Source organism: Carya illinoinensis, chromosome 3 (genome assembly GCF_018687715.1).
Source record: "Carya illinoinensis cultivar Pawnee chromosome 3, C.illinoinensisPawnee_v1, whole genome shotgun sequence".
NCBI lineage: Eukaryota > Viridiplantae > Streptophyta > Magnoliopsida > Fagales > Juglandaceae > Carya > Carya illinoinensis.
In genome coordinates this window covers 12,982,017-13,007,462 of record NC_056754.1, presented here as the reverse complement: position 1 = coordinate 13,007,462, position 25,446 = coordinate 12,982,017, and the positions used below count along the sequence as shown (strand labels likewise).

Below are 25,446 nucleotides of genomic sequence, written 5' to 3'. Positions count from 1 at the left end.
ATTAAAATTTATGTAATATTTTTGAAAAAAAAAAAAAAAAAAACCCAACAGCTTAAAATGCAATGACAACATAAAATGTTGCAACTTGATAAAAAGGTTGAAAAGATTTTCTTTATTCATTTTTTGTGTCTCTGACTTCATGCAAAATGCAGCTGAATAAGGGGAGCCGAGTGGATACCGTTGCAGAGTGAATGAAGCTGTACAAGTATTCTAAACGACCAAAGTTAGCAAACATAGTTACTACTGCAAAACACAGGTATCGGGTGTAATAGATACATGGCCATGGAAAGATTCCCTACCCCACATGATTTCCTTGTTCTTTCTTTCTTTCTTTATGTTGAGATATATAATACAAGAACCATATACTTCCAAAGGTTCATTTCAAAATTGATTTTCAGGTGTAGATGCCCCCTCCCCTATCTATCTCGCCCTGGACAACTGTATAGCTTCTGGATCGTGCGTTGTCTCTTCAGCCCAAGGAAAGTTATGAGACACTAAGAAGGACTCTCGATTCCTTACTTCTTCAAGCTGCTCCCACTCTGCCCATCTATCCGCCAGACCCACTCCCTGCAGCATTTGTACCACTTCCGCCATTGTCGGACGGTCCTCGGGTGAGCTTTGAGTGCACAGAAATGCAACCTGAACAAGAGTCCCAACTTCTTTGGGATCATAAGTCTTCAAGTTCCCATCCACAATGTCATCCAGCCTATTCTCTCTCTGCAACTTCTTGATCTGTCAAATAATCTACAAATTATATAACCAGAGCTCAAAAGGCATTAAGGTACAAGCATCTAATTTCTTGGGCAACGACACTATCAGGTTCATTGGATCCTCATACAATCCGGATTTCTAATAACAGCAAATGGTGACTGTTGGCTAGTGCAGCTTAAAGCAACCGCATTGCAGAAATAGTTTGAACAAATATGGGCTATCAATAATTTGGAAGTTACAAAGCTATACAGTTGAATCCCTCTCATCTAGACATAAAGGTCTTACATATCACATTGCACTCTTAGATTGAGAACTAGATGGGAATATATGAACAGCTCAGGAGGCGCTTCTTTCAATGCTAGGATCACGAAGGCTTTTTGAAAACCAGTGCTTCCCTAACATGCAGGTTAAACAGACGGACACGTTTCATACAAGAGAACAGTGTCGACAAGAAATATATATTTTATTAATCTTTTAATAAAAAGGCCATGACAAACATCAGACTATTAGCCGATATATCTTAATAAAGACAATAAAGGAAAGAAATGAAAAGAGAAAAGACTCAAAATAAGAGATAGGTATGCATGGTAGCAGACAAACAGCATTTAGCATAGTTTAGACCATAGATTTAAAATCTTACATGATCAAGCAGAAGAACATCCTCTTCCTCTTCAAGGCGAGATAAATCTACTGCACGCTGACCAGTGACAAGTTCAAGAAGAGTTATGCCATATCCAAATACATCTGTCTTTTCTGAAGATTTTCCTGTGTGCAAATATTCTGGGGCAATGTGACCCATGGTTCCACGAACTTGAGTAGTAACATGAGTCAATTTTGTATCAACCAGCTTTGCAAGCCCAAAATCCCCCAGAACAGGTTCAAAATCATCATCTAATAGGATATTTGCAGCCTTTAGATCACGATGTATGATCTTAGGATTACAATGCTCATGTAGATACTCCAAGCCATGGGCTGCACCAAGAGCCACACGTTTTCTCATTGGCCAGTCCAAGCCCTTCTCCCCAGGTTTCAAATCTATGGCACACATTAATGGTAAAAATTAGAAAGATGGAGATAACAAAGACTAAATTTTCAAGTTGCATTAGGCGCAGCTCTTTGTAATATAACATCTCTCAATTTATTTATATTCCACATACATTTTTCTCCTGCCCATCCTTAGCATGTCATCTACAAGCTTGTCATGCATAAAGAATTTCACATCACTGATTGTCATCTGATATCTAATTAAAATTCATGCTATTAATAGGTAGTTTAAATATATAAACTTGACTTATTACATGAGATATACATCCCATTCAGTTTGATGAAATCCAATCGTGTATTTGATAAGATACTGATCTTGTAAAACGTCATTAATTGGTAAAAATAATCAAAAGGTTAAACAAGATATAATGTGCACACTTTTTGGAAAACATAATGATTTGAATCACGCCTGAGCCAGTTCAATGATAAATCAGCCATAAGTTTGTTCTGGTTCTACCTTACCAACCATCTGATTTAAAAGCCAGATCGAGCCATTGAACCACCTGATTGAACTAGTGAACTGTTAGTTGAAACATGGGTCTGTTTTCACCTTATTATCAACCTTGCCATGCACTGTTTAATTTAAAGAATTTTCACATGGAAGGCAAAGATTGTTGCCAAGTGCATCTCCCGCCTAACAAACATTTCAATATATTTGTGTAATAAGGTTCAATAAATTTTTCCCACTTCGAATCCCCTGCATTTTGCTGGATGGATCGCCAGTCAAATTTGTGACAGTGACAGGAAATGATCTGTTCTGGCATATAGTTTCTACTTAGTAGAAGCCCACTGAAACTGGTCTGAACTATTTGACTTTATATGAACTAGAGAAACCCCGAGAAGGTTAAGATCCTACCATCCAAACAATTATGCAAACTTTGCATTGGACCTTCATTTAAACAGAGTTTTCCAAAATGTGCCACCACACAGAAAATCTACAACATTGTACTCCTTCATAATTCTTTATTTGTCCCATTTTACTCGAAAATATCCAAGCAACTCATTCCTTTGACTGGTATGATGCCTGTTTTCAGGTCTTGAAACTGTAATTTCAACTAAGCATTTACAGCTTCAAGATTTTGTTCCACTTATGATGCATAAGCCATGGTAAGAAAATACTTCCATACAAGTTTGTCTAACTAATAATTGCAAAGAATTAGATAAAATCAGAATAGAATGAACTAAAGCAACGTGAAAGTTAAAGGATATACCTCTTAAGCGGTATGCAACACTAAGATTTTGCATGAATGGATAAACAAGGATCCTCTCCAATGAGGTTGTACAAAATCCTATCAACTGCAATAGATTCCTGTGAACTGCAACACTTATAAGTTGAACCTCTCTTTGGAATGCGGCCTCTCCACCAGGACGGTTATAATCTGTAAGGCGTTTAACAGCAACCTTTGTGTTGTCTGAGAGGACACCTTTGTAAACTTTTCCAAAGCCTCCTTGTCCAATCATGTTGCTTTCACTGAAATTTTCAGTTGCAAGTTGGAGTTCACGCAAAGAAAATCTTCTCAGTTGGCTGAAGGAGATTTTACGATCATCTTCACCTAAAATGGCCAAAATATTCGATGCTACTTTCACATGAGTCGTTCAGGATTAACAAATATTCACCCACTTTAATTCAGTCATGAGAATTTGAATACAGTTCGTAGAAAAGTTGCAACACAAATGTTATCTTAGGGAGTCCATGCAAACATCAGCGATTTATTAACCGTCTTTGAGAATCATTTCTTATCAGCCTCATCTAACGACTCATAAAAAAATATCCTAGGTAATGATAGGGTGGCGATAGACTGATGAGGTAAATAGATCAGATCGACATAGTTTAATATCATTATTGCAGACAGAGATATATAAGACCAGTAAATGATCATAAAGCCGAAGGCAAAATTACCTGCAACATCAACAAACACATCATGTCTGAGTTTGTGCACGTAATGGTGAAGGTATGCAAACACAACCCCAAGTGACAAGAGCAGGAATGCACCACAAATTGCAGAAGCTACTACCACTCCAAATTTTGATTTTCTGGTTGAAACTGCAAAATATTTAAAAGGTAAGTATCACCTAGATTATTTAAACCTGAGGGGTATGATAAAAAAATATCAATAACCTGGAAGTGGAGGGCGAGAAACACAAGGTTGCTCAATTCCAGGGTCACAATTAAGACGGGTTCCTGTAAAACTGACAGAACAATGCAGTTGATAATAAGCAACACATGAAGTGATCTACAAGAAAGCATGCATCTTTGGCTAAGGTATGCATATAACTCAAACATTTCTCTATAAAACCACAGAGAAACCTCAGAATTATCATGAGCAATACACTAAGGCTAACAAATCAATAATTTTGGAATAGAATTTTGGTCCTGATTTGTTCCAAAATGATACTTTAGATTGGCGGAGCACAAGTAAGACGGGTTCCTGTAAAACTGACAGAACAATGCAGTTGATAATAAGCCACAAATGAAGTGATCTACAAGAAAGCATACATCTTTGGCTAAGGTACGCATATAACTCAAACATTTCTCTATAAAACCACAGAGAAACCTCAGAATTATCATAAGCAATACACTAAGGCTAACAAATCAATAATTTTGGAATAGAATTTGGTCCTGATTTGTTCCACAATGATACTTTAGATTGACGGAGCACAATTAATAAACATAATTTGGAGCATTGATAGTTGCCTAATGTTACGGAGATATAATTTGGGAGAATTATTGTGTTTTTGGTTATACTTTCCTTTATAGCTAGATTATATTTAGCTTTCAATTAGGGTGTACATACTTACCTTGTATAGCATACTTGATGCTGGAAATCTGGCAATTAGCTTGTAAATTCACATCTATTTAATGAAGGCAAACCCTCTAAAAAGGGCATTCAGACCAAATTGACACCTAATATACGTGATATCCCATAATGATTGATGAATGTAGGTAATTTATGGGATCCCACATTACTTGGGAGGGAGAAGTTCTTGCTCTTTATAATAGTTCCAATAGGGCTCCAATTGTACAATTGACTAATCCTTTTGGAATATAGGCCCGGATGTGGCTTGGGCCTTCCGTTGGGGTGTTAGAAATGGTATCAAAGCCAATCTCAACCATAAGTTTTGGATTTGAGCCATGCCACTTACAATGAAATGGCCTGACAAGGACGTTTAGAATTTAAGGGGGGATATTGTCATACTCCATATGAGCTGATGAGTGTAGGTGGTGTATGAAATCCCTCATTGCTTGAAAGGCAGAAGTTCTTGCTTTTTATAATGGTTCTAATGGGACTCCAATTGTCCCATTGACTAGTCCTGTTGGGAAACAAAGTTTCTAGTTTCTCAGTGCATGTCCCTCAAACTACAGAATATGTTTTTTTTTCTGGGTTGCAGGCTTGTTTCAAAGTGATAACTCTTTATGACTCGTAAGTTACTCTATCTTTCAACATCTATTCAGGTATTCTCTTCCCTTCAATATCTCTTTTGAATATTGAGTTCATTTGCTTACATAACCCCAACTAAATGTCTCATTTTGACTTCTTTCAATTGATTTCTCCCACTTGAATATCTACCGTTTTTCAAGCTTGCTATTGGAGTTTCACAGGCCAGATTGTTGCTACTAAAGCACAACATTAGAAGACACATGATCAAACCATGAGAATAAAAAGATTGTCATATCAGTACTGTATAAATTTTTTATAGTAGGTTTACAAGTTCATCTCCCTACTGACAACCAGAATTCACGTCAAGAACAGATACAAGAGTAAGAATATTCGCAACCAATAAAATAGTGTAGATTTAACATTGCTAATAATCAAGTATACCAAAAGAAGACCACTTGGTAATACTAATGATTAGTGAGAAGGCTTTAACCATTTAACTTATAACATAGCCACATTATTCTGCCGAATCCTAATACTAAATTAAGGTTTCATAAGCACCTTCAAAGACTGGACCTACAGTAACACCTCTTGCAAAGATATATGAGTTAAAAAATAAAGAAGAGACAATGACAGAGTAGATGTGGAAAAGAATGATGCTCGCTGTCTCAGGTTTAAAAACGGAAAAAGACACAGATGTCATGGATCTGCAAATAAAATATGGCCGAAAAAAAAAAAATTCACTTGAGTCCTCTTTATCACCACCAACAAACTTTACCCTGGGCAAGTTGGCATCTTCATAAACACAATGCGATCCTGATTGTATTAAAAAATCCAGCTAGAACAAAGCAGCAGCACTTGTTTAAGTAATAAAAGGCCTGCCCTTGAGCTGCATAGGTATGGCAGCTGTTTTCTGAACAAGTCCCTAGTAACAAACTTGATTACATAGAAGATTAAACAGAAACATGATTCTTTCTGTTCTATCATGATAAATCATTTATTGGGTTAACAGAAATGTTGTTCTCCCACTAATTCAAGTTTTTTTTTTTTAAAAAAAAAAAGAAAACTAAGATGCTAAAATCTAACTTTCATCATGACACTCCTGGAAATTCAATTATTTATTTAGGGAGACTCAGATAATGTTCCATTTTTGCATTATATAAGGTTAGAATAATATATAGAGATAAAGAACTTGTAATTGAATTACTTAAAGGATAGAATCGAAAATAGTTGCAAAGGGATTCTTCCGGATAAATCATTGGATGAAAGATCCCTGTAAAGGAAAAAAAAACAACAAAACATCAACAATATGAATTTTGGCATACAGTATAAATGCTAAAGACAGGACAGGAGATTTAAATTAAGTTGTAAAGACTAACAGCAGCAGAAGCCTTAAAAATAAATAGTCCTTACAGTTCTGTCAACCCAGTAATATTTGCAATTGAATCGGGAATGGTTCCAGACAAGTGGTTTCCCCTCAATACCCTGAGTCAAAGTGACAGCAGCACTTGTTCAAATTCTGTTTTTGGCTGGAATGATAGAATGGTGATATGTATACACTAGACTTGGTTAAACAATTATACTTCCAAAAATTTTATGATAATAATCAGATAAATTGATAGAAACAATCACCAAGCTCAAGGACTGTTCCAAGACAATATATGTTTTTCCATGAATATGAGAACGGTAAGAAAATTTGACTACTCAAGAAACACATATTTTTGTCTTACAAATGCTTTAGACTGGGAAGCTGACCCCAAGTGGTAGGAATAGAGCCACTGAAATTATTATTAGCAAGATTTAGGTTTTGAAGTTGAGCCATGCTGGCAAGGTAGTCAGGTAGCACACCAGATAGATTATTGTCCTGTAATTCCCTGCAAGAGATGGAGTACGTGAAGCATTCTAGCAATTTCTCATCGTTTATATAACGAATTGCTTAGTAACTAATATAAAAATTTATTTAAAAACTCTCGAAAAGTCAGGAAAGATTGGAAATCCTTCCAATATGGAAAAACGAAGGGGGACAGTTACTATATGTTTAGATCTTATACACCCTTTGAATTAATATGGAATTTAGTACCAGTAAATAGTACCAATGAAAAATGCTATCATCGCTTGAATTATCATTCATCAGGCATCAAACAATTGTCAATACACAGATGAAATTCTCCTCAATTGTGGGAAGTGTAACACTGAATGTTAACTGGAGACTTATCATTACAATTTAAATCGGAAATAACATTTGTTTCAAATGCCTGAAAAAATGTGTCATAAGGCTGTTTTTAGAGGCAAGTTTTTTTTTTTTTTTTAAATTTATCCCATACCAATAGTGTAAGAGCCACACAACACATAATCAACACTTGTGAGTCAATGTACATGCATTTTAAAGCAGTTTGTCAATAAGTTCTAGCTTTAATTTTCAACAACACCCACGCTTATCCTAATTAGTGGAGGAAAAAGTCCTTTTCTTTGTTTTACGGCACCATATTGTTTTTAAACTGTGAAAGCATATCAATTCATGCATTGATATAAATCATAATGAAGGTACTCTTCTAATAAATAAAAATGTTAAACTTTACTAATCATCATAGAAGGGGTGATACCCAAGTACACGGTGAGTATACAAGAGGTACATGTAGCAAGAAAAAGAAAAAAAAAAAAAAACCGTAATAAAGTATTGAAAGCTAGGAACAGAAAAACGGGTAATGAACAACAACCATATTGAAAAGGGTTCTAAACATAACATTCTCTTCTAGCAATAAAATTTTATTTTACTATAAAAAGGTTTTCTAAACATAAAATCTTTGAGGTCAGCTACCATCTTCTCACATCAACAATTTCTTTCAATCCAAATTTACCACATTAGATATGGCGGCATTATTTACGATAGTGATTCACGTTGAAGACAACCAACTGGTCCTTCCATCAAGCCAAGAGCTCCACTGAAGCATAGCCCAATGTGGTCCAAACAGAATGAAGTACTCCTCAAGATAAAATTCATTGAGATTCAGCAAGATATACATTTAGACTTGTATCATTGTGTGGACATCAAATATGGGATGTACAGGGTTGTCAATGAAAAAAATATTCGAACATGTTTTGGGGTGGGGAGGTTTCTTGATTTTAGATGAGGTGGGAGATGGATATAAGATTGGGTTCTGGCATGACGCGTGGTATGAAAATCAGTCCTGAAAGTAACTTTCTCGGAAATATACAGTATTGCGGGTGCCAAGGATGCTTCCGTGGCAGACCACCTTCAGTTTTCTAATGACTCCTAGGACTGATTTTATTAAAGCGAAGCACAATTGGGAGGTGGAATTTCTTATTAGTTTTTCAACCTGTTGTATGTCATCCATTTGAGATGGGTGGAGAAGCCAAGCTATGTTGGGGCCCTGTGTATTAGGGTATCACCCTTTTTTGATATCTATAAATCTTTTTTCTTTCTTACGAAACAAAGATAATTCCAGATCATCATATCAAAAAATTCAAACAGATTCTATGCATACTAAGAGCATACTGTAGCTTATTAGATCAATCACCCGTCAAGTCAAGAAAAAAGTGAAACCTTATGCATCAAGATGATATAATAACTTACAAGCTAACCAAAAATTTCAGTTTGGTAATTGAGGGTGAAAGCGTTCCTGAAAATCCCTTTGAACCCAGGCTCCTGCAAATCAGTACATTGAGAAACTAAATGCAGTGCACAAGATAAACAGTTTCCCTGATAGCAACAATGCAAGTGAATTAAACAGGGAATAAAAATGGAGTTTTACTTATCAGGAAGATTGTGATAGTCCCAGTAAATTAACACTTACGTATCTTCTAAATTGATGAACTTACAGTGATATGACGTTTCCATTCCTACAGGTGATGTGGGACCAACTAAAGCACGGACTCACTAAATTATCATTCCAATCTGATATTTGACTTTTGGAATCATTGAGCACCTTCAGAAAATCGATCAAAGCTTCACCTGAGCATTGGCAGCATGAAGAATCCAAACATCAAATAGCAACATTAAAGCATCTCATAAGATGGGTGGGGAAAAGGAACCTAAGCTATTTGATAAAAGTCAAAATTAAGAAGGATCAGAAGTTGGACTCAGACCCAATCAGCTACAGTGTATTTTCCTTCTTTTTAGTGACTATAACAGAGTGTCTTGAGGCTATTGGAAATTGGACCACTTTATCATATTTTCATGAGATTCTATGTCTTCTCCTCTAATTCTAAAATGTGTTTAGAGAAGTTCTGGGAACATATGTTAATCAATAGAGTACAAAACTAAGCTACAAACAGAACAAAGGACAAAGGTTAAACCACACTATACCTTCCACATCAGGTTCTTTGGATGAGTAACTGATGGTTAGCAAAATGAAGAGTACCAGCCAGCATATGGTTGGCTTTTGAGGATGCCAGCTTAAAACATTTCCAAACATGCAACTGTACTCAATTTCCAAGGAGTATTCACTTGGTGACCTCCTGCCCAGTTTCCGGAACTCTACATAAAGGAAAATAAAGCAGCAAGGAATACATTGTTAAATACTATTTGTCTGGAAATGCAAAATAACACTTCATCCATTACTCTCTTTGTCCCACAATACATAGGAGTTTAAAAATGGCATGCCTTTTGATAAAAGAATAAAAATCTTCTTAAATTGCTAATAACACCATATATCTATGTATTACCTATGCTCATGTCCGCCACTTGATCTTACGCATTTTAGGAACATGCTTATTTTGTTTCATTAACATGCAAGTCCTTTATAAATTCACCTATATTATAAGGCAGAAAGGCAGTCTAGGTGACACAACCAGTCAATCAATTTCAGCTATTTCATAATTTTGCTAATTCTTTTCTAATTCCTAATTCTTTTACCCTATTTGGTTTGCTAGAAACAAATTTTATTCTTATCTTTCTGCTTATACTGTTCAATTAAGTGTAAAATACATATCCACCAAGGCATATATTAGAGGCTTCTGCTAATTCTTTTCTAATTCCTAATTCTTTTACCCTATTTGGTTTGCTAGAAACAAATTTTATTCTTATCTTTCTGCTTATACTGTTCAATTAATTGTAAAATACATATCCATCAAGGCATATATTAGAGGCTTCATTGAACAGAAATTATTTTACCCAGAGAAAAAGAAAAATCATTTTCATAAGTAGTCAATTTTTCAATATTCTCCTCTTCAACCAAAATTCATTTCCCAAAAAGTAAACTCTCTTCACTTCCTACACACTATCTGCAATCAAAAAGAGAAAATAAGATAAATCAAGTTGATACGCACTCTATAATCCTCCCATGTAAATCCCACCTCCACCCCAAAAGAAAAGAACAGTAAAGGCTTGTGTGATCATCTTATTGAAATCTGAGAAAATTTTGTTTGAATAAAAAGTGATTAAACTAAAAACATATCCAGAGATACACATATAGATCAGGTGTACTGTGTACCATCCAAACTCCGAAATGCCCGCCGTGGAAACTTCATCATAGCTTGCAACTACAATCACGTATTTTCTTTTTCTTTTTTCTTTTTTCTTTTTTTTTTCTTTTTTTTTTCTCTCTGTATACATATATATATATATATTTATATAGCCCTGCAACTACCAATAATTATCACCTCCTCTTGATTTCTCTCTTTCCTATCAATACAAGTATGTCACGAAACGAAGTTATAAGATGCAAATTTTCAAGATTTTTCTTCAAAGGAGTTGAAAGACTCATCTCCACTAAGCAGAATTTTCCGCTTTAAAAGCCCAATTCAACAAAAAATCTTGGGATTCCTTTTTAGGAGCAATAAATCTTATAGGACACCAAACGCAGCAGACTTGACTCAAATTCATCCTACTCTCTTCTCCTACAAATTTAACATCTCTACAGGCGGATTAGAGCCACATCCTTCCTCACAAACTGCAGCTATAAAATATACTACCTAATAATCAACCCTGGCCCCTTACCATCCATGCACGTGCATATATTATAGATAAACAAACAATGCTAGAAAGTAATATTCTATGAGAGCTAGAAACCGTCGAAAACGAGAACCTTCCCACCCCAAAGAACCCAAGATAGGACGAAATGAATGCACATCACGGGTGCAACAAGTTAGACAGATAAGCCAAAGTTCAAACATCTCAGAAGATAACTCACTACAAGATCAGGAGTTATCTCATATACCAGCAACAACTCAAAGCTTATCCTCTGCAACAACTCCATCTGTTATACTTCCTGATATATAGGGATGTTTATATTGTATATATCCACTAGTAGAATTCAAAGTACAAAACTCTCTCATTGTAAATCTATATAAACAGATCAATACAGACGGCTGTGGTATTGAAGCCAGCCTATTCTTTTAATATTTACCCAACAAAACATCAAACCAAACACAATGGAACAAAGATTCAAAGCTCAAACAATAGTAGAAATAGATGATATGATTAAATTAAAGGAGTAAGAAGAAAAGAAAGACACTTAACTTGTTTCAGCCATGGCTGTAGCAACCCATCAAAAAAAATAAAAGCCCGAGGAGAAGAAGAGGGGGAAATCGAGTATTTCCAAGATCATCATGACCGTCATGATAAGGGAATTGGATGATGGGTTAGTGCAAGGGTCCCACTAAGCAATATTATGCCAAAAGGAAGAAAAAAGAAAGTAAAGCAATTGTGGAAAAAAAAAAATCAATCCTGGCAAGGCCAATGGCATGGAATATGGAAGCTACTTGGTGCATTGGTGATGGAACGAGAATGAGAATCCCACTAATTAATGGGTCACTCTGCTTTTAGTTTGATAATATCTCCATTATTGTAGCTTTTTCTAAGAGCAGAGACTCTCGGTCGGACTCGAGGAGTCACTTCAGTTGGGGGAAGCTCTCGACGATTTTATTTTATCATATTCCCTGTTTGACTGACAACAACACGTTCCAAACTTTTCCCGAAAATAACAACACGACAACTCATCACTGATTGGAGATTGAAAAGGAGTGATTTGTATTTTCCGGACCTGTATGTATCTTTTGAGCTTTATCTACTTTGATATTAAACTCGGAGGGATGTTCATCATCAGAGATTACATTATCTGGAGGTCATGCACCAGAAATATTCAAAACGTTATTGAGTCATAACAGCCAATATTAAATATACTTGTGATAAATTCAGATGAAACAATAAATCGATAGCACCGGGATGTTAAAAAAGTACATAATATTATTATACAATAAGGAATAATAAAAGAAAAATAGATGAATGAATGATGATCTCAGTTAAAGCAAAATAAAAATTACGTTTTTAAGTTTGTATATACTCCTTCCGAGTCACTGACATGGCAGGATTTAATTTATCAGAATATTAATTAATGATAACCAGGCAGTTGAAATGATGCTTTGGGGATGTTGAGTCCTGTTTCATGGAGATGAGGAGGAACTGATAGAGCAGGTATCCGGTAAAAAACACAAGAAGGTCCATGTCAAAACTTGATCAAGTTAAGATAACAGCATTAAATAGGAAATCTAGGACAAGCTGACAGTGAAAGAGGATTCTGTTGGAAATTGGGCAGACAAGTGGATAGAATAAGAAACCCCTACTGTAGTCTGTACTTGGCATTAGAAAAAGGTTCGGTTACTGTTCTGCTCAGTTCTTATCGGCACGCCCAGTTTTTTTTTTTTTTTTTTTTTTTCACATTTTTAATATATTTAAATACTTTTAAAAAATAAAAATAAAAATAAAAATAAATATATTTAAAATCATTTATTTAACCATTAAATAAAAATATATATATATTTTTTTACCTAACAGTACACTTAAGCAATACTGCCGAGCTGCATAGCAGCATTATGCTTAGAAAAAAAAGCTGAAATGATACCAACACTTGCAGAGCTCATGAAAACTAGCGGGCACTTTGCATAAATAAATGGCCCTGTCTTTCTGTGCCACTGCACCAAGGGAACGTGATTCTGCTGCTTAATTCTTATCGCATCGGCCTTGTGCTCTGAGCTAAACTGTATGCAAGCGACCCTTGATGCCTGCAATGCCCTTTTACTGAATAAGCTCTGTGTACCAGGCCAACAACCAGTTCTTGGTATTTTGGATTCTCTCCTTTTTTATGGCTGAAATGTCTTAAAAATAACCAAAAGGCATAATGAGTCACTTCCACTCTTTATTAAATAGGGGTCATTGAATTTGGAATAAGGTAAAGTAGTAGCTCTCGATTGGGGGAAACTACCCCTTTGATAGGTGTCGCAATTGTTCTATGTATTTGAGATATTCTTCTCTATTATTTTAGAAATTTATAATTCTTCCATTTTTTATATATGAGATTTGATCAGATTTGGTGTTACAAATACTGGTTTGAACATGCTAAAACTATTGGATTCTTTTTCTACAAGAAGGAGGCCTAATTTGCAAGCATTAAATGAATGCATTGTTTTTCAACAGAAGAGGGAAGCCTATTGCTTAGGATTGTGGAATATAGGCCTGTTTAATTTGTGCTCTTTAGCAGCCTATTAGCTAGCCCATTTAAAGCTAAATGTTGAGTTGAATTGAGTTAAATTCTTTATAAATAGTAATGAGTTAAGAGGGTAGAGTGAGTTTTATGAAACTCATTTTAAATGAATTTAGATGTGTTTAGATGTTAAGATAAGTTTATATATATTTATAGAAAGTTGAAAAAGGTTATGGGTCCAGCGTATAAATATGTGTTGAATTGAAAAAAATTATGAGTCCCACGTATAAAGAGGTTTTGAGTTAAGACGAGTTTAATAATTTGAAAATTAGGTGTTTAGATGTTAGTTAGACTTAATTTAAAATTAAATTAAACTAAACTAAACTCCAGTCCAAGTTTCAAACATGGCCTAATTATTATTATTATTTTTTTAATCAAAACTCCATGGAAAGCCTCCATATGATCGGTATAGTGACGAGTGTACGTGTTAAAAAATAGATTAGTAAATAAATTTATTCATTTTGGGTATATTGAGAATTTGGGTATATTGAGACTCTTGAGTTTGGTAGTATGTTACTACTGTTAATGTACTCAATCTTTTGCTTAATGAATTTCTTTATAATCTTTTTCATTAGTGAATGTAGGCTTTATGTATTGTGTGACTGTTAACATTTATTCTTATCATAAAATCTTCATTTGTGATGTAGAAACAGAATAAGAAAATAAGAAATTAAAGAGTATTTATCATTATTATTTATAATATAGAGTAATGCTATTTAAAAGTCTTTACACCAGAAACCATAGTACCATACCATGTGAATGACGTGTGTTGTAAATGAAAATCCCAACTATTTTAAAACCACATCATGACTTGAGAGGTGTATATATCATCTACAAGATGTTCTCACAAATCATGACGGATTTATTTTTTCAATCTTTTTGTCTAACATTCAAAACTAATGACATTAATTAAGAATACACAAAGCATTAATCAATTTCCACAATTATTTCTCCTTTAGACCACCTGGGTAGTACCAGTACTTGAGGGATTAATGTGAGAAGTATCATCCAAGAAAATGTCATGTCTTGAAGGATCATACTTCTCTCCATCACCCCACAATGCGTATGCTTCCTCTCCATGAACAGCATCGTCCCCTATGAACAATTCTGCCTCCGGCATGCGCAGAGGAATCACCAAATTTATCACAATGCAGATAACAGTAGTCACCACGAGGTTCCATCCAATGATGAATAGACCACCTACCATCTGTTTGAGGACCTGCTTTCCTCCAGTACCTCCATAGACTCCTCCCCTAGAACTTACGATGGGCAGAAAGAGGTTGCACAACTGGGGCTCTGCAAAGATCCCGGTGAGAATTCCGCCCAGCAAACCAGCCACAGCGTGGGTGTGGAACACGCCAAGCGTGTCGTCAACCTTCTGCAGAAGTTTTGACCTTTTGTGTATGATCATCATTGTGAACCATGGAACACTGCCTGACAAAACTCCCATGATTATAGCTGCCCATCCCTGAACAAGACCTGGGATGGAGGAGAAAGAATATTATTTCTCCAAGTTGTAATACTTATATTATTATATACCTTTGCGTAATTAATTGACCTAGCTACATAATTGATCCTAGTGATATTATTTCATATTCCAAATGAATTAAACTGACTAATTTGAGCATCACTTTCGTTTGAAAAACTTAGATACTAGAATATTGTTGAGACGACGTTTACCATAAGAACGAAGAAATGGAGACCTGTTGGCTGATTGATGTGTACCATGTACTAGAATAAACGCTAGCTGCGTAGAGGATTTGAAAAAAAAAAAAGAAGAAGAAATCATCCTAAATTAGGGTTGACTTTCTCTCCCACCACTGATTTAGCAGAGCATTGTTATTGAAGTACTGAGAACTGGGCTTGAAAAAAAAGAAAGCATCCTAAGTTTAGGCTGCCTTGCTGATCATGGTGATCTGCCTTCAATGATTTAATATTTAGCACCAAATGATGGTGATCTCTTTATACTAAAATGAGAACTCCGCGACGGATGGTACTTAGAGTGCCGGTGTTGTTTTTTATATAAATTTCACGTCACAAGACTGTACATATCGTTGCATATATAAATTGAGATACGAAGTAATTTCAGAAAAGTCAACTTTCTAAGGAGTTTCCATGTGAAAAGATCCATATATGAGAAGTGTATACCCAGTAATGAAGTGACACTAAATTAAATTAAGTAAATTATATTTAGATGAATATGTACGTAGTCATGAGTTATCACCTGCACCAGGCGTGATGCAAACGAGGCCCGTGATCATACCCTGAACTGCTCCAATTACTGAGGGTTTCTTAAAGAAGATGACATCGAGCCACGTCCAGACTAAAAGGCTGGTTGCGGCGCATATGTTGGTGTTGAGAACTGCCATGGAGGAGTCAATGTTGGCTGCGTAAGGATCTCCACCATTGAACCCCGCCCATCCCATCCACAAAAGCCCTGCTCCTGCCAACATCAACAACACGTTGTTTGGAGGAAATCTCTCTCTGTCGTTTCTTGATCTTGGTCCTACCTGCATACATGCGCCCTCATTAAACGGCCACCACTCGATCATCACCCTACTTAATACTATAGTACAGATATATACATAAGTTTGTAGTGAAATATATACATATGTATGTATTTATATATATACATATATATATATCAAAACAAAGATGCACTGAAATATTGTTCGAACTCAAAGTAAGTGGCCTGGATTATTGAACGAGTGAACTGCACAGAGTATGCTCTTGATCATGCAACAATTTTTTTTTCCCAAAACCACGAAAATGGAGAACTGCATATCATAAAAAAGTTTTTTAACTTCAATTTGATTTGGAAATATTCTACCCAGAAGAACCAGTCTAGCTTATGGAGTAGTAATTCAACCCAAAAGATCAATGCATATCAATCTTCGTTATATTAATGAGGTCTAGTAGATTCATCTTTCGATCAATATATAATTAGGTAGAAAGAAACCCTGGCTACCACAAAGCATAAAGAGTACTAAGCATTGCCAAGAGTAGTAGAGAAAGAACTGACGGACCCAATAAGCAGCAGTAAATCCGGCAATACCCGAAGAAAGATGGATGACATAACCACCGGAATAGTCTATGACACCCCAATGAAACAAGAACCCACCACCCCACAAGCTGAAGGCTCCAACGGTGTAAGAGAAAGTGAGCCACAGTGGCACGAACATCATCCACGCCTTGATGTTCATCCTTGCCAGCAGCGACCCCGCTAATATTACTATCGTGATCGCAGCAAACACGCACTGAAACCACACCATCGTGGCCATAGGGAAGTATGGCCGAGCCATGGGCGTCTCGACCTCGCCATTACCGAAATACTGAGTGGTTTCGGGTAGAGTAGTCCATTCGAGAAGGAACTTCTGGCCCAGAGCCGGGCCGCCTTTTCCCCAGAAGGGAAGGAGCTTGTGTCCGAAGGACATCTTGTAACCCCACGTTACCCAGCAGATAACTACTGAAGCAAAAGCGTACAAAGCCATGAACGCAGAATTCACGGCCCATTTCTTCTTGACAATACTACCGTAGAGTATGACGAGCCCCGGCACGCTTTGCAGACCGACGAGGGTAGCCGCTATCATCTGCCACCCGTTGTCTCCTTTGTTCAACCAGGGCGGCACCGCCAGAGAGGTGCCGGCCTGGTACGCTACTGGAACCGGGTTCGGTGGAGGAGCAGCCATGGCTTGGCTGGCTAGATAGCTTAACAACTTTTGCTCTTTTGCACCCAACACCAAGCCATCAATAATCATGCTTGAAATAGAAATAAAATTTAAAAAAATTAAAATTAAAAAAAAAAATTGTGAATTACAATGGACTAGAGACATAGGACCAATCCCTAAGCCTAGATATTCTTCAAAGGCCTGGCTAGCATTTCTTTAATGAAAACGTTTTTATTTAAATTGGATGGATGAAGTTTTATCCGATCCATTTATAAATATGACAAGTGTATTGTGACAAATATATTCTTTATTAAAAGTCTAATTTCAATAAAATAAAAAAAAATAAAAATGTACGTGCTTCTCACATGCTCAAAAGACACATTTCAGTTTTTAAAATGGATTGGAGGAAATTTCTTCCAATATAATTTAGTAAGCAACTTTGAAAATTTTTTAATTCATGCGTAGCTGACGTCTCTTTAGCATATGTATAAATCTCTTTCAATTGGTCCACTTTTTTTTACATATAAACAAAATTGCTTGCTGGCACACGTTTACTTGAATGGAATTAGGAGGCTATTGTCCGCCACAAAGATCTCATATCAAGTGGTACTCAAATGTTAAGATCTATGATGCAATGTAACCTCTCGTGTCTCTATTGGGATCTCTTTTTCCCGCTCAACATATGTCCGCTTTTGGATCTTTTTTGGTTTTAAGATTGAGTTTTGCTATATACAAGTAAATTGCGTATTAATCTACATACTAATACTGATTCCTTTATATTTAAAATTTAAATTAACATTGTTTTTAATAAAATTTACTTTTTAATCAATTACATTAAATTAATACACATATTAGTACACAATTATACTTGCAAATAGATTTTTCCAAATATTCAAGAGTCACCGTTTGCCTGCAAAATGTTGTTCTAAATTGGTTTCATGGCCCATCCCATATCAAGATTATTGTCCCTTACTAATAAGAGTTTCAGGGATCATAATGAGATAATCACACATTATGTTGGCTTTCTGTTTTGGATTGGCATTGGATAAATATAGAAACAATGTCTCAACTAATCTAGGAGCTGCACAGGCCCTCATGCAAGAGAAAATCCTCTAGGCCAATGGCCCATAAAGATTGTTTGCACCTAAGAAGATTTGAACCTAATACCTGATATGAGCATACTTCCAAGTCCAACGCCTTTACCGCTTGAATCAGTCCCTAGGAGTTTTATATTGGCTTTCACTCGATAAACTCCTATAAATAGATGTAATTTTTAACGATTAGGAGTATCAAATTATAATTGCTGGTCGATAAATAATATTATTTTTCATTTACGCTATAAGAGAAACTCTATATTTTTTTAGAAACTCCATATTATTTTGTCCTACCATATTCTTGTTTGTCAAACCAGAGTAATATCTAACTTAAAATCTCTCCAAACCAATGCCTTAAGGGATAACAATCTGTGATGTGTTGGCCTATAACCTAAACAAATTGGTACACAAAATATACAAAAACAACAGAAGAATTCATTTACCAATACTTAGAAATCAACATGGAAGCTTACCAAAGTACAAATATAAAGGGCGGAAAAAAAAATAAATAAAAAAAATAAAGAAAAAATAAAGAAAGAAAGAAAGAAAGGAGAAAGAAATAAAACTGAGTATCGAATAAATATTCTAAAGCAATAAACAGTAAACAAGTTTTTTTGGGGAAATTAAAATAATTGTAAGTGCAATTCAAATAACTATAACTACATGGATCGACTTACAAGAATTAATTCATTCTTAAAGCCTGCGCGCCAGGAACCAGATTCTGTCCTACAAAAAAATTTAATGAAACTAAAAGCCACAAGAAGAAAACAGAACAGAACAAAAACAAAAGGGGGGAAAAGAGTGAATGTAAGAAGAAATCACCGCTTAGGGCTGCTATTGCTACAGAACAATTTCACAAGATGGCACCCAAAAAGACTTGACTCGACATGCCAAAAAAGGTGAAAAGGATCTTAAAATGTCCGCCAAAAATGCCTGTAATTTTTTAGTTTTGGGCCTGCACGAGCATATATGGAATCTCAATCTACGTGGCTGAGATCCAACGCCTACTCAAAATTTTTGTCCGCAGGGCTTTCCATCACTTTTGCTTAAGAATTGCAGTGTCACAAAAGGATGATCCTTCATACCAAACCATTGAGATGAGATGTACCATACTGAGTTGCATATTCTTTTACTTGAAATAGTCTTGCCGCAAAATTGTGATAAAAGTGGGGGGTGATCCATCTTCGTCCTTCTGCTTCCAGAGTTCCCCATTGCCTTGGATGTACCATGATACTCTCGGAGATATTGGTGTATACAAATCTGCAGGTTTTGAACTGTAAGACACAAATATTGTGGCCAGGAAAATGTTTAAAAATGTTTTTCTAACAATGTAATATAATGAAATTTCTAAACAGCATAATTCAGAGCTTTCCTATTAAGATATGTGTTACATAGATAAAGCTCCAATCCTGATACTTTTGATGTGTGAAACACACCACCACATTCTTTTTGTAGGAACTTGTGGATGTTTTACTCCGAATGGAATTGTTATTTTGCAACATATAAGCACACAAAATTTGAAGCATTATTATATGAGGAATACTTTAGGCACAAATGGATTTTATAAAAATAAGCTAACAAACTAACGTGACTTGATGTGGTACATGAGATTGTAAAGTAGATCTAACGGATCACATGAAGCCACGTTGCTTTGTGAGTCTACTTTTGTAAAATCTTTTTGTGGCCGTAGCACTCCTCTTATTATATTGCATGAAAGGCCTACAATTGCTAACCCAACTGGCATGGTTTCTTCATTTAAATCTAGAAGCAAAGAAGCTCTACCATAGACTCCCTCCGTATTAGAATCAATGGTAGCACCAAGGTTCACTCAAGTACTGTGAAGTGTTTGTTTGATAAACTGAAAAGGGGAAAAAAAAAAGTGAAAAAGAAAAACACTCTTGACAATTTTGACCACTGATGATAAGAAAAAAACGAGATTTTGACATGATATAAACCTTGAAATGGAATCTCCCCACCTCCAAAATAGAGTTGAAGGAATGAAGTCGTGGGTTCAATTTAGATGGATTCTTGAGCTGCATATAAGCAAGCCCACAAAGGAAAACAAAACAAAAAAAAGGGGGGACTCAATGTCATAAAAAAATGAGTCTGTCAACATTTTACCATATGAACTTTTTTTTAGAAGTAACTTCACCAAATAAACTACAAGCTTCAAACATCTTTAGCAGTACTGATCTGTTTTTTATCAACAGCAAAATGACTTGCCAAACCAACGCTGGAAGACTGGTAAGCAGTTTACACCAGTCAAGTCTTGTTTCAATACATTGGCTGAAAGAGGTATATGACACTATCCTAAATCTTATCATTTGAACTGCACAACTAATACTAGCAAACAGGCCAGTTACTTAAATGAAAAATACTAGATTGTCATAAGTCAGTGTTGCTATAACCATCCCTCTGGATCATTCCTTGATGGAAATCTACTGTTGGTTTGTAACCAGAATCTCTCTTTATAAATTTTGACAATCATACAATCTGTGGTCAACACATCCTCTTTGGTGCAAACAACAGTACGGAGAAGTTTCCTTAGCAAGTCACAGATCTACTATCATAACTCCAACTCACCACTACAACAGTGATTTTAGATTGATAGGCCTTAGAACCTAGGGCACTGGAGTGCAATCCTTGTAATTGTGAGGCATACAAACAGATTTGGAAGTTCCTAGGAGATGGTAGCTTCTCAACAGCAACAATTTCTACTCTTGATAATAGCTTAATGCACACTGTTTTGCTTGTCCATACAATAACCTAACCCATTTCAACAAGATTTGTAAACGGATTTTTTCATGACCAAACAAAATTCTGAAGGTCATGCAAGGTTTGCTCCCTGATACGAATAAGAGACATACCTGTAATGATTGGTGGATCTGGCTCTCGTGTACTGTGCAATATAGCTGTCCCAGATAACACAGTTATGAAGCCACAAAGCTCAGATGCTATGCTGCTCGCACTTTGACCAGAATAGTCCTGCAAATAGTACACAAAAGATGAATGTTCAAGAAATAGAAGAAATATTGTGTATTCTCTCTCTCTGAACATTTCTGCTTGAGGGTACCTTAAACATTATTGCACTGGCAAGTATTGTAAAAGATGTGAACAAGGCATAATAGATGGGAGAAACAACAGCTGTGTTGAAAGTATCTAATGCCTGCAACGATACCAGAGTCCTTGGACATTAGTAAAATTGAATGCAGTGCATCACAACACACACACAGAAGCATACAAAATTTAAATATGAAAAATAAATTATTGTAAACAACAACAAAAGGCAGATATTTAACTAAAGTTCAAGGGTATATCTACCCTCTAATTCAGGCAATATTTCATGTATCCTTAATTTTAAACCAGAAACTTTATTTACATGTTAATACAGCCATCCTCACAACCTGGTTGAATCCTCACAGAGCCCTATTATTATATACTGAAACGAACGTCCACTAAAGCTCTTTAACCAGAAAAGTCAGCAGACAACCCCTAGGCAGCATTTCAGTGGGAAAAAGTTTTGTCCATTAAAAGAAAAAACCTGTTAAACTGTAGAAATGAGTCATCTCTTTCATAAAATATGAACTGATACATTAAGAATATAAATCCATGAGGAATGATAGACCACTAAATTCACAATGTTAATTCCTTGAGTGGGTAACCTTGCCATGTTGGTCACCATATTTCATGTCAGATTCACCAATGCGTTCATTTCTACTAGATTTATTTTATTATAATGCATGCTCCCTTTTTTTCCAGAGATGGGAGGAATGGGATAAAAAGTTTTAAATTGGTAAGAAAAAAATAAAGCTGAAAAAAATCATCTCTGAAAGCTTAAGAAGAAGTTTTTTTATAACTTTATAAATATGATAAGTTTATTGATGAGCAAAAAATGCAAAGCCCAATTAAAAAGAAGTTGAAAAGTGATGAAATGAAAAGGCCCAAGTAGCCCTTTGTTGAGGAGGTTTAACAACACCCCCCCTCTCCAAAACCCATATTCATTATTCCCCCAAGTCAAAAAAAATTCTTGCCTACAAGAATCTCAGCACCAAAATACCGGCTCCTTTAGAATTATTACTAAAACCCCAAACCACAATGCAAGCTTCTAACTTTATCAAGTCAGATCTCTCTATTTGTGTGTGTGTGCGCGCGTGCATACACACACATATATCCAAGCCCTCTTAGCATGCACAGTGATAAACCAAGACATCCAATTTTTACAATCTTCTTTCACCACCAAGTTGGATATAATCCTGAAGATGCATCCTTCAAGGCCATATCAAGAAGCTCATAGTTATACCAATAGTTAGATGCTCTTGCCAAGCAAACAAAGATCCAAACTATATCTTCGAAATGGCTTTGAACCATGTCTGACAGGAGACAGCTAGAGAACTCAGCGTTCCATATAACTAATATAAGAAATGAGAAGTTCAAATTAAAAAACAGACACAAATTGTCTAAGTTCTTCAATCACATATACAGCCTTTTGATACAAAATGTTGCAGAAATCACTTATACTGACCATGTTTAGATAATTTAATTGGGTAATGATACAGGTAATTGCAACCATTGCAAAAATCCATGTCTGAAAGTATTTAAGCTGGTTTGTGCCCTCTAATGTGAGCTCAATTGCAATACCAATGGCTTTTATACTCATGACCTGCGAAAGCCAAAAACATGGTTACATATAGGAAACCTTGAATACCACTTAAGTATAAATGATAGTTAGAGAACAAGGCATGAACATCAAACAACAAAATAGTAACTTATAAGAGAGCAGTGAACTATAGAGCCACAAATAACTCACTGTCAAAGATCCAATTATGGAGCATATTCCTATATAAACCATTATGTTGGTTTGGCCACAGCGAGGAGCACAGTGCAGGACCAGTACCAACGTTATAGCTACCGCAGCGGCCGTATACAATAGAAATGCTGGGTGTAAGAGCGCATCAAACTAATCAGAAGATAAGCCGGAGATGAGGAACTAGCATTCCAATAAAAATACGAGATGACCATTCAGTGATTAACAAAAATCTAGCAGCATACCTGGTTGGATTGCTAATTCCCAGATTTGTTCTACAGAACTAAGAGATTCCTCTTCAGGTGCATGGAGTACAATCACTGTAGATCCCACTATACAAAGAAGACACCCCAACGTCCCCATTTTCTGGAGTTTCTCCTTCAACATGAAATGTGCCAAAACAGCACTACATCATCTCCATAAAGACATAGTTCAACTTCATCAGGAACACTATATATAGTTGAACGTCCAAGAAGAAATTTTAATCAAATTTTCATATCACTAGAAATCAAATGTACCTAACTATAATACTCAATGCACCAAGGGGCGTCACCAGCACAGCAGGTGCATATATGTACGCTACAAAATTCGCTATCTCCCCAACAATCACTGTCAACGTAGCAAAAATATGCTATCAACAATAGGCAAGCCTATGCGGCCCGGAAGATCAACAAACTAAGAAACTAGAAAATCAATGGTCTATACGACGATACGAGAAATGGAGGAGCAAAGGAGAAAAGAGCCAAGAACTCAAATATTACTGAGCCCTCAATCAGCAATTATATAGGGTAAGCTCAAAGAAACAAAAATATCATCCAATTGAGCATGGAACAATTTCTTAAGCCCAATTGAGCAACCCAAAATAAATGACCAAATTTAACTTAATTACCAGTAATTGGCTAATCGAGAAACCAAAGACGGTTAGTACAATGCAGAAGCGTAAGCAAGAGAGCAGCTTACTTGTAATCATCCCGATCCACCATAGAGGCTCTAAAAGATAGCCATACCCTCCAACACCTAAGACGCCAAAAACCAAACAAGAGACGGACTGATTAGGGCGCATACAGGGAAAAAAAATTACAGATTTAACGCGCGTGAGCTGAAAAATGTGAGAGCTTACTAGCTCGAGGGCCGTTGACCCCGGCCCGGCGGAGACCCTTCTTCTTGATGATGAAGCTCGATCCAATGAAGGCGCTGGAAACCATGGCCAGAATAAAGCCTTTCAAATTACTCGAGTACATCTAAATCAACCTTATATATTCAAAATAATACACTTATTTGCATGAACAGCTGTATCGATAAGAAGGATGCATAATAGTCACTGTAAGCAAGCAAAGCTAGCAGGGAAGCGAGTGGATTTGGAAACCCCCGTCTCCACAACTGGACCCCCGTACTAGCGTTTGGGTTTTGTTAGCGTTGGAAACCCTCGCTCTCTAAACTGCGGATCTAAAAGGACAGGATCGTTGAGAACTTGAGGCCGAACGTTAAAATTTGTAACCTGCTAGTCGCCTTGACGCCAACTGTCCGCATCACGATTCGCCCACTCCAACTGAATGCTAATTTTTTGAGAAATGATGCAGAAAAAACAAATAATAATAATAATAATAATACTATACACGCACTCGTTTTATTTTTATTTTAATAAATAAGATGTGTCATATTTATCACCATTAGATAATAAAAAAACATGCAATAAATGATCTTTTAATAGTGATAAATATGCCACACTATATTTAATAGAATGAAAATGAGATGGTAGTATGGTATATAGAATTTAAAAAAAAAAGCTGTATGTCACTCAATATCTACTGCTCTAGTTTATCGTGTGATAATTTTTTTTTAATGATTAGGAAGTAATTTTAATTATATTAATATATTTTTTAATTTTTTAAAATTATTTAAATATATTAAAAAATGAAAAAAAAAATAAAAAGTAACTGGAGATCAAATTAAGCGGTACTATTCAGGCTGCAAAGTAAATCACTCTATAAAGGAAAAAAAAGGTCAACTTATCTATAATTTATCCAAAAATAAATTTACAATTATTCTTATATATTTGTTATACATTTTCTTATTGTGATTAGTTATATTATTTTTTTAATATAAAAAAATTACTTTGATCAATCAAATCAATAGAATGCTTAAAGAATATGTAAAAGTGACTATATCTAACCGAACTCATAATTTATATACAACCATTTAAAAAATAAAATTATTCATTTTAAACTTTATCTTTTAAATTCAATT

The 25,446-nt window shown here is 35.6% G+C and overlaps 3 protein-coding genes across 8 annotated transcripts; all 3 read right to left on the bottom strand.

The window, feature by feature from the left end:
- Positions 1-180: 180 nt before the first annotated feature.
- Positions 181-12,007, bottom strand: LOC122303315 (probable LRR receptor-like serine/threonine-protein kinase At5g63710). Of its 4 annotated transcripts, XM_043115049.1 has the most exons (13): positions 11,856-12,006; positions 11,614-11,706; positions 9,460-9,630; positions 8,973-9,105; positions 8,728-8,799; positions 6,863-7,006; positions 6,546-6,617; positions 6,340-6,405; positions 3,875-3,945; positions 3,656-3,799; positions 2,967-3,308; positions 1,352-1,746; positions 181-732 (listed from the first exon to the last, which is right to left on the bottom strand). In XM_043115049.1, the coding sequence occupies exons 2-13, from the start codon at positions 11,624-11,626 to the stop codon at positions 421-423; spliced, it is 1,935 nt and encodes a 644-aa protein (XP_042970983.1). In that variant the 5' UTR covers positions 11,627-11,706; positions 11,856-12,006; the 3' UTR covers positions 181-420. The 4 variants fall into 4 exon arrangements, with proteins under 4 accessions (XP_042970983.1, XP_042970982.1, XP_042970984.1 ...); XM_043115048.1 differs by having other exon boundaries at positions 11,614-12,002; XM_043115051.1 differs by having other exon boundaries at positions 606-744; positions 11,614-12,007.
- A 2,289-nt stretch (positions 12,008-14,296) lies between these two features.
- LOC122303316 (ammonium transporter 3 member 1-like) lies at positions 14,297-19,317 on the bottom strand. The gene is made up of 6 exons (XM_043115052.1): positions 19,218-19,317; positions 19,073-19,116; positions 18,469-18,555; positions 16,660-17,392; positions 15,858-16,143; positions 14,297-15,112 (listed from the first exon to the last, which is right to left on the bottom strand). Exons 4-6 carry the CDS (start codon positions 17,389-17,391, stop codon positions 14,589-14,591), a joined length of 1,542 nt encoding a protein of 513 aa, XP_042970986.1. The 5' UTR covers position 17,392; positions 18,469-18,555; positions 19,073-19,116; positions 19,218-19,317; the 3' UTR covers positions 14,297-14,588.
- Positions 19,069-24,727, bottom strand: LOC122303317 (probable magnesium transporter NIPA6). 3 transcript variants are annotated; one of them, XR_006240652.1, is made up of 10 exons: positions 24,320-24,724; positions 24,160-24,216; positions 23,718-23,808; positions 23,445-23,605; positions 23,203-23,330; positions 22,918-23,055; positions 21,469-21,561; positions 21,263-21,380; positions 19,218-19,655; positions 19,069-19,116 (listed from the first exon to the last, which is right to left on the bottom strand). XR_006240652.1 is itself a non-coding variant. In XM_043115054.1 (9 exons), the coding sequence occupies exons 1-9, from the start codon at positions 24,438-24,440 to the stop codon at positions 19,525-19,527; spliced, it is 1,005 nt and encodes a 334-aa protein (XP_042970988.1). In that variant the 5' UTR covers positions 24,441-24,727; the 3' UTR covers positions 19,069-19,524. The 3 variants fall into 3 exon arrangements, 2 of the variants coding, with proteins under 2 accessions (XP_042970988.1, XP_042970987.1); XM_043115054.1 differs by having other exon boundaries at positions 19,069-19,655; positions 23,445-23,577; positions 23,723-23,808; positions 24,320-24,727; XM_043115053.1 differs by having other exon boundaries at positions 19,069-19,655.
- Between the last annotated feature and the right edge of the window lie 719 nt (positions 24,728-25,446).